At 46.6% G+C, this 9,754-nt stretch overlaps 1 protein-coding gene across 1 annotated transcript in view; it reads left to right on the top strand.

The window, feature by feature from the left end:
* Positions 1-440: 440 nt before the first annotated feature.
* LOC138296160 (cystatin-like) overlaps positions 441-9,754 on the top strand; it is a 65,960-nt gene continuing 56,646 nt past the window's right edge. The window contains exon 1 of the mRNA XM_069235043.1: positions 441-800. Coding sequence (XP_069091144.1) covers positions 456-800 — 345 coding nt within the window. The 5' untranslated portion in view covers positions 441-455. The remainder of the gene's footprint in view (positions 801-9,754) is intronic.

The following is a 9,754-nucleotide window of genomic DNA, read 5'->3' as shown; positions in this document are numbered from 1 at the left end:
AGCTTGCTACATTTGGCCCCAAGGAACATTTCACTTCACTCTCTTCTACCAACAAAATAGCAACTGCGCAATGAATTTTAAAAGATAAACTCTCGTGTGAGTGATCTTTGTTACATAACGCAAATTCATGATTTCTCTTCGAAGAGTTGGTGTTCCAAAAAGTGCAAATGCGCTGTTCTGGGAGCTTTCCTTTTTTTCCGTGGTTAAAAAACACATAACCGGTAAGGGGAAGGTCTTGGGCGTTGATGCTCATGTAATCGTCACGAGGCGCAAGACTGTGGGAATCTGCAGACCTCTTGCCCCTTTCTAAATGTTAATATTTAATTTAGATAATCGTCCCCTTTAAGCCGCAAGCTTTGTTTACAGTTACAAAACACTAGGCAGATGACTTCAGCATGAACGTTGCCAAAAACCCGTTGTGTTTTGATATCTGAAAGGAAACATGAGAGGGTGTCATGGGAAGAGTTTGGCAAGCTGTGCTTGCAGACGGGCTTAAATACTCGTCAAGCCTCTTGTCAATGCCTATTCAGGGAGTTGGGAAGGAGAGCACGGGACAGCAGGGAAGACTCAAGAAGACTGAGAAGATGCTTGGTGCGTGGCAGATCTCGCTTCTGGCCATCGTGGCCCTAGGCACTGTGGTGCCTGTGGTCAGGAGTAGTAAACCGGGCGGCTGGTTTGACGTGGATCCGCAGGACAAGGGGCTCCGGAAGGCCCTGACCTTTGCAATGCTCGAGTACAACAAGGGCAGCAACGACATGTATAAACGAAATATCATGAACATTAATAAAGCCAAGCAGCAGGTGAGCAAGGGGCGTACCATGATACAAGCCTAAGGTGCTGATGGATCGAGTTATCTTGCCCTGATGGTTTACATATTTATATATTTATTTATTAAGTCAAATATTGATGCTAACGAGTTCCTGGGGTCTTTTGCTTCACGTTACTATATACAAGTGCAATACAATATACAACAGTGGTCTAAAAGTTACGTATTCGTTCCGGTACAATTGACAAGAGAAAAATACAGCTTTGATTTTCAATGATGTGCATTTCTAAAAACGGTTTAATGTAGAATGTTTTTGTATGGCAATCCCAAAAGTTTGGATTTTTCTAAATTTGCTTTTGAACAGCGTTGATGGTGCTATTCTGTATCAAGTCTCAGGGCATTTCTCGAGGAGGTGCATTTTCAGGGAGAGTTTAAGTTTGTTGAAAGAGTTACTTTTTCTCATGGATTGGGGTAAAGATTTCCATGCCTCAGGGGTAAGACCTCAGAAATCTGGATAAATAGAGGATATTCTCTTTAATGGTAGGATGCTTTCTTTGCTTCTAAGCCTGCCGGAATCCTTGAAGCTAGCCACCTTCTACAAAATATATATGTAGTGCTGTTTAGGTAGAGAGCCTTGCATGCTACTCGGGCATCAACCAAGAGCTGATATTGAAGAAAGCAGTGCTTAATTCAGGTCGGTGGTTGCAAGTAGGGCACACCGGCACACATTTTTGAAGACCAGCACGTATTTGTCCTTATCTGTTTTGCACCCAGAGCAAGAGAGAGAAAAACACAAAAGGGTAAAAGAAAGAAGAGAATGATGAAAAACAGTGAAAATGAGAGAAAGCGAGAATGAACAGAAAACTGCAAAGTGGCAGGGAGTGTCTGGTGGTGGATAAAAGAGGCACGAGGTGGAATCAAGACTACGGCCCGTATTTATACTTTTTGACGCTAATCTGCGCTAACGCAGTTTAGCGTCAAAGAAATTAGCGCCGGCTAACGCCATTCTGAAGCGCCATGCGGGCGCCGTATTTATAGAATGGCGTTAGCCGGCGTTAGCCGACCGGCGCTGCCTGGTGTGCGTGAAAAAAAACCACGTACACCAGGCAGCGCCGGCGTAGGGGAAAATGGCGTATGGGCGTCTAAAAATGGTGCAAGTCAGGTCGAGGCAAAAAAATCGTCTTAACCCGATTTGTGCCATTTTTTTACGACGCCCATCCCCCATCAACATGACTCCTGTCTTAGCAAAGACAGGAGTCATGCCCCCTTGCCCAATGGCCATGCCCAGGGGACTTCTGTCCCCTGGGCATGGTCATAGGGCATAGTGGCATGTAGGGAGGCACAAATCAGGCCCCCCTATGCCACAAAAAAAAAAAAAAAAAATACTTACCACAACTTACCTTTTCTTCCCTGGGATAGGTCCCTCCATCCTTCGGTGTCCTCCTAGGGTGGGCAAGGGTGGCAGGGGGTGTCCCTGGGGGCAGGGGAGGGCACCTCTGGGCTCCTTCAGAGCCCACAGGTCCCTTAACGCCTGCCCTGACCCAGGCGTTAAAAAGAGGCGCAAATGCGGGGTTTTTTGCCCCGCCCACTCCCGGGCGTCATTTTTGCCCGGGAGTATAAATACCACGCACATGCCTCGGAGTCATTTTTTAAGACGGGAACGCCTCCCTTGCATATCATCAACGCAAGGGAGGTGTTCACGCCAAAAAATGACGCTAACTCCATGAACTTTGGCACTAGACGCGTCTAACGCCAAAGTATAAATATGGAGTTAGTTTTGCATCGAATTTGCGTCGAAAAAAACGACGCAAATTCGGCGCAAACGGAGTATAAATATGCCCCTACATATCCCTGGTATTGTGCACCCTGGTATTCGTAGTGCTGACTGCAGGCATCTGAGCAGAATTCTGTGCCCCGGCATTTTCAGTTCTACAAATTAGGCACGAAAGGCAGCAGTTTGCTATTGTTATATTTATGTGACTTTGAGACACCCGTACCTGAATCATCAAATTAGCCTTTAAAGGTGCTGTATATACAAGTTTGTTTTTGGGCCTATATATTTTCTTATGTTACCTAGCTTTTGAATGTGGTGCTGCTGGTGTTAGTTTGCTTTCTGTACAGAGTCGTTACAGATGGACCCCATGCTGGGTTTTGGAAATATGTTTGTAGTATGACCTCTCCAGGAGCATGTGTATGAGGTCTTAACATGAGATCTAGTTGTGTCACAGATAATCTGGCATACCTGCAACTGTATTAGAGGTGTGTGAGAGAAGTGCATGTTTCACGCAGCATTTATTATACACAGCTTGCCAAAGAATAGCAAGATGGTGGCTATGCTATACTCTCCCAGTCTGGATGATGGTACGGTCCCAGCAGTGTAATCAGTGTGCTATGTGCCCTTTTGAAAGGGAGGAAATGGGCCCCTTTGGATGTTTGAATTATAGATTAAAGCAATAAGCATGGTTCAGTGGACCTCTCAGGTGTCTGGGCTCTGGTTATACTATACTTGGTGCATCAATTGCAGCTGTTCCCCCGGTACTGACTCAAGGATCGAAACCCATAGAGACATGTTCATAAGAGGCTTGTGCTGCATTACTTTATGTGACACACCGGTGGTGCAGGCTGCTGACCAGAGGTCTTCAAACTGGGGACGGGCCCTCCTATGGGGGCCTCAAGTGATCCCAGGGGGGCACCAGACTCTGGCCAAAAGCAGCATTATACAGATAAAAGGCCTTTGTTTTAAGCAGAAGTATGTTGTATTGTTAAAAAGGTAACATTACTTAACTGCAATGTTTATGTAGGTCTAGACATATTTAAACAGTGCCATCTTTATAAAATAATTGTGAGAAATTCTGAGGGGGGCCCAATGATTTTTATTTTTCAACTGCGGGGATGCAGCATTAAGAAGTTTGGAGACCACTGCTGCAGACAAATATCTACTAGGCCACGCAAAATCCATTTTGCGTGCCTTTTCATGGCCTTGTAGATATGGAGAAAGGTAACGCAGCACAAGGCTCTGAGTTGCCTTATCTGCATCAAAGAGGTATTCCAAGGGTGTTGCGTGGGTGTTCCCACGCAACACCCGTGGATTTTGACACATTCCCGTATTTCCAAGGTTTTGCAAACCTAGGAATGTGTCAAAAACCTACCCCTTCCCAAGGGAGGCATTACGAAGAGAAATAACTTTATTTCTCCTAGTTTTTTTCCTCTTTCTTTGTGCTGCAACACAGATAGAAGGATGAAAACACTTCCATTGTTTTTGTGCAGAAGGATGTCCCTTCCTACAGAAAAATTATCAATGGTGCAAGAGGGTCTGCATTGGCACATGGCAGCCAATTGTGCTCCACTGCAGAAGACCATAGAAATTCAGCTGTTATAGTAATAGTAATTTCAAGTAGCTATAACTCATGCCCTATGATAACTATAACTCATGCCCTCGCTATGCACAGTCTGCCCAAGGACTGCTCAAGTCAGGTGTTAAAGTGATGCTCCCACTGTTTTTTAGCGCTAGTCAACCATTGTGCCTCAATAGCATCAAAAATGTTGATGCTATTGTGCTAATGTGTGCCATGGTGTGCCATTTTGTAAATACGTCACTACCATGGTGATGTTCGGGGGGCGCAAGAAAGTGGCGCATCATAGCTGATGCGCCACTTTCTTGTAAGTATGCACCTTAATCTCTCCATGCCTAAAACACAAATGAATGTGTCCTTGTGTAATGTAACTGATGCCCATGTAAAGCACTCTAATACCTTTGGGCAAAGCCTATGCTTTATAATCTTAGTAGAAAATGCTTTCAGTTTTCGACTTTGATTCCATCAAGATGCCGTTCAGGGGTGCCACATTTTTGGCAAAGTTCAGAATGTTAGTATTCTAGTTGCCAATTAGAACACTGAGTTGCTGATCAGTTAGGGAGTTAGCTGGCGGTCTGCTGCTGGTGTTGAACGTAAATGTGTCAGTCCGCATGTTAGAATGTCTTAATCTCACAAAAGAGAAAGATATTTGAGAACTCACCTAAAACATCCTAATTTTTCTTTCTACAGCACTATCCATCATTTCTATGACAAAATTAACCCCCTCATTTTGTTCCTTTCTAAATTAAGAGCCAGATGTATCAAAATATTTTGCACTCGCAAACTGTGAAATCAGCCGTTTACGAGTGCAAAATCGTGGTCTGCAATGCATCAAAGGCATTTGCGGACCACAAATTAGAAATCGCAAAAATGGCGATTTTTTGCGTTGCGACCTGGATTTTGCGAATCACAATTTGCGATTCGCAAAATCCAGGTCGCAAGGCAATTCTGCAAAAAATCGCAAATTGCGATTTTTCGCAGAATGGTATTTTGCACATGCAAAATACCATTTTTTGCAACCAGGTGGTAACCTGGTGCAAAATTTAAAAATGCAGTAAAACTGCATTTTTAAATGTAATATGTAAAGCACACATGCCCTTTTGGCTTGGCTTTGGCTTTACTTTAGGCCCTCAGCACCCTGGCCTTTTGCATTTCCCAAATTGCGATTTCTGGTTCAGAAATCGCAATTTAGGAAATGCAAAAAATTCGCAGCTATGGGCCAACATAGCTGCGAATGGGGCCAGTATCGCAATTTGCGATTCGGTAATTGCATTTGCGATTTTTAAGAAATCGCTATTACCGATTCGCAAATGTGATACATGGCCCTTTGCGAGTCGGGCAATGGGACAGAATCATACATCTGGCCCTAAATGTTTTAAGTTTTACCAGTTTGATTCAATCAAGATGGCTTTAGGTGTTTCACACTTGTTTCATGATGAGTAAGACTTTTAGCGCTCTAGTTGTTCTTTAGAACACTCTAGGAGGCTGCAGTAGAATACAAGGGAATCAACTGAGTGGCTACTGCTGTTGGAAGTACATGTTTTACAGAGAATGTCAGACTTCATTTGTCATATGGCCAGTAGTGGCTCGAGAAGCATAGAGGGGGAAAAGAAAAATTACTAATTTTTAAAAAAATTACCTGATTGCCCCGCTGCCTCCACCACCACTATTACCATCACCACCACACAGCTCCTCTTTCTTTTGCCGCAGGAACAGGCTCCCAGCCTGCCCTGCGGCCAATCTGAATGCTGCTGTCATGCTGCTTGCAGCATGACATCAGCTTGGGATTGGTCGGAGCACCCAGCAAGGGCGCTCCTAGGCAGACTGGGAGAGTCTACCTGGTGCCAGTTGCAGGAAACGTTTAGCGACTCGCAAACGGCAAAACTTGCCGTTTGCGAGTCGCTAAACGCGTTTCCCAATGCAGAAATGCATATTGCGAGTCGGTACCGACTCGCAATATGCATTTCAGAATCGCAAATAGGAAGGGGTGTTCCCTTCCTATTTGCGATTCGGAGTGGAATGCAATACCATTTGCGACCGCATTACGGTCGCAAAGGGTATCGCAGTTACCATCCACTTCAAGTGGATGGTAACCCACTCGCAAATTGGAAGGGGTCCCCATGGGACCCCTTCCAGTTTGTGAATGGACCCAAAACATTTTTTTCAGGGCAGGTAGTGGTCCAAGGGACCACTGCCTGCCCTGAAAAAAATCCGAAACTAAAGGTTCCTTTTTTTTTTTAAGTGCAGCTCGTTTTCCTTTAAGGAAAATGGGCTACACTTAAAAAAAAAACAAACTGCTTTATTAAAAGCAGTCACGAACATGGAGGTCTGCTGACGACAGCAGGCCTCCATGTTTGCGAGTGCCTAGACTCGCTATGGGGCCGCAATTAGCGACCCACCTCAATAATATTAATGAGGTGGGTCATTGCGACCCCATAGCGAGTTGCAGACGGTGTCTGAGACACCGTTCTGCATACCAATTTGCAAGTTGCAAATTGTGAGTCGCAAATTGGATTTTTCCTACATCTGGCCCCTGATCTCTCCAACCTGGCACTGCGTGGTTGGGTTGGACAGAGCTTAGTGCGCTGTATGTTTGGGCGGCCTGAGACGGCTAGCCAAACATACATGCTTACTGAGGAGGGGTGCTGAACACTCCCCCTTTGTGCTCATCATGGCCCGTGCTGCTGCTGGTGGGGGGCGACGCTTCTCCACCTAGATGGAGGAGCCGCTCCTGCATATGGCCAAGAAAGATAGTGTGAATTTAAAGAAAGTATGCCCTCATTTTAGCTTCTGGAGAACCTTCTATTATCGCTCTGATAAAACCATGAGAAAACAGTTCTCTCAAACATGATCCATGAAATCCCAGCAGAAGGCTTTTTCACCGGGTCAAATCACATTTGAATAAACCACAATTCCTAAAATTATTATAGTACCACCAACAAATGATTTATATTGTAACTAAAATCTGTCATCACGCTTTAAATGTTCTCCTTCTCATGACCTTCAAAACCTGCGATTCGCTACAATGCATTTCAATGGGGTGCTATTATATATATTAGCAAGATGGCAGCCAGCACTTTTTGGTTTAAGCACTGGCAGCCAATCAGATCACACCATGAAAATTGTGCGTAGACTCTGTTTTCTGGACCAAGGGCTACCTTTCTATCAAATTTGGTGTAATTCCGTCAAGCGATTCGGGCTGTAGTTGTGTCTAAAATCTCTATGGGAATTAGCATGGGAAACACACTTTTTTGCCCCCCCCCCCACTTTTTCTCAGTTCCTGCTTGACATATCACCAGAAAACTTTCCATTCAGCACAAGACCCTAGAGAACAGGGGGGTATTGTCAGCAACCCAACATGGTGATTGAGGTTTAGAACAGCTTCTGAGCCCGTGCCGTCTCCTCCCTACATCTGACTGCCATCCATCCAAGCCCCTGCTCACCCTGCTCCCTAAAAATGGAGAAGGGAATGGGCTATTCACTGATGTCCTCTGTGCAACATTTGGGGGGGTACAAGAGTTAATGGCCAGTGATCGCTGGGGAAGAGGCGGCTGTCACTGAGATTGGCGGTCCAAACAATGGGGACCCCAGTCTGAGGCAGCCTAGTGAGAGGGGAGCAGCGGAGTCCTGAGAGCAAGGTGAGAGGCCTGAGGAACAGCCACTTTGTGCAAACTGATCTGAGGCCCCTAGAGGTAAGTCTGCTGCAAATCCTCTCTCCCTGCTCCTCCTGCCCACCACCCATTCTGAACCCGTGAGCCCCGACGCCCTTTGCAATGGAGCAGCAGCCCTATGTGACTCTCTGCCATTGAAACCGGAGGCAGGGGGAGAACGACTACAAGAGACAAGCAGCTGGGAGGTGGGAGCCATGCATGCCATGACTGCCCAGCCACCCAAGGCGGGTGTGAGATTTGGGGCGAGGCCCACTATTCTGGACCTATCCAGGTGCAGATCATGGAGGGTGGAAGCTAGCCTGAAGGTGGCCTGGTGAGTGAGGTGCGCATGGGGCCCTGAGAGAGAAGGCCTGGACCCTCCTCCCATCTTTAATACATTGCTGTACAGAGGACATGGCGGCAACTGGGGAGACTGCTGTCTGAGACTTGGTCCTTGCACATTGACGATGCTCATGTAGCATAGAGTTTAACGGCCAACCAAAAGCCTACCTACCTACCCAATTCAGTGCCCAATAAAAATTCTGGACCCGGAGCACCACCCCTTGCCGGGGGGGAGGAGCATGCACGACAAAGGGCTGTGGGCCTGGGACCTAATCCCCAGGGGGGCATGAGTCAGTGCCCCTCCCTTCACTAGGCCTGGCTGGCAGCGGCAATTGGTGATCTGCCTCCTTCTGCACAGCGGGTGTCACCAAGAAGCTGAGGGGGGCACACCCAGGGCTGTCACTCAAGATGGTGGGTAGAAAAGGTATCAAGAGTACACAACAAAGCAAGATGGATAAATATGCAATCCCCATGAACTCACAGAGAGACAGCGATTCTCTTACTCCTGGGAGCCAGTCCATCTCCTGTGCAGAAGCAACAGAACCTACACTCCAAGAAATCATGGCCACTATCCAGAGTGTGAAGGGTTCCCTCGAACCAAAAATGATTGAAGGCTGATATCAATAAAACTAAGGACTGCCTCCAAGACACAGAAAAACAGATAGCACAGCTCTCTGATGCTACTTTCACACCCTAAAAACAAATGGACCACCTACGGAAAGATAAAGCCTTCATACAAGCAAGACTGGAGGACACGGAGAGAAGGTTTGGGTGCAACAGCTTCTGCCTGGTAGGGGTGCCTGAACATGCAGAGGGACAGAGCGCGCATATTCTTGTCAAATACTTCATCGTAAATTAACTCCTGCCCAAAGGTCTCTCAAAAATGTTCTGTGTGGAAAGGACCCACATGGTCCCTATGGGTGCTCCCAAGCCGGGGCCTCCACCCTGTACCATCATAGCCAGAATATTTAACCACAGGGACCGAGACTCCAGATGACGCAACATGATCCAAATCTGAAATTTGAGATTGCCACTGTCAAGCTATATCTGGACTTCACTCTCAAAGTCCAGCAGCAGTGACGCAACTTCACTGAAGTCAAAGGGGCACTGCGGAGCAAGGAGCTCATATATATGATGCTTTGCCTGGCTAAACTATGAGTAATTGCTGAGGGGAAGACATTGCATTTCAACATTCTGAAGCGGCCTGTTCATGGCTGGAGGGCTAGCGGGCGGCTCCTGGTGGGGGGTGAAGAGGCACCCTGGATGGACTTGGCAAGAAGTGGGCATCAAGACAGTCAATGACAAGTTTGCATCAAACAATGACGGAGGCACTTCCAAACTAGACAAGCTCACTGGCCAATCCTCACAGCTGACCAAAACCTTGCCCCTCTTTCCTCCTCCTCCCCTCCATTTGTTTTTCTACTTCTTTTTGCTTATAGCTCTAAGGCCAAGCACGAATGGACTCCTCCATGACAGGGTCAGGACTGGGGCCTAACTATGTGAAGTGCCAATGGAAAAACACACCCAAAGCGTGGGTGACCGAACACTTAATCTGTACTGGATGGAACTTGGCTCAGGGGGCTTAGCTGGTGAGACTCACCCCCAGTTTTAATTGTGCTACAATATTGTCAGGGGCGACATGC

The sequence above is a fragment of the Pleurodeles waltl genome, chromosome 5 (genome assembly GCF_031143425.1).
Source record: "Pleurodeles waltl isolate 20211129_DDA chromosome 5, aPleWal1.hap1.20221129, whole genome shotgun sequence".
Lineage (NCBI taxonomy): Eukaryota > Metazoa > Chordata > Amphibia > Caudata > Salamandridae > Pleurodeles > Pleurodeles waltl.
This window is presented reverse-complemented; position numbering and strand designations above follow the sequence as displayed.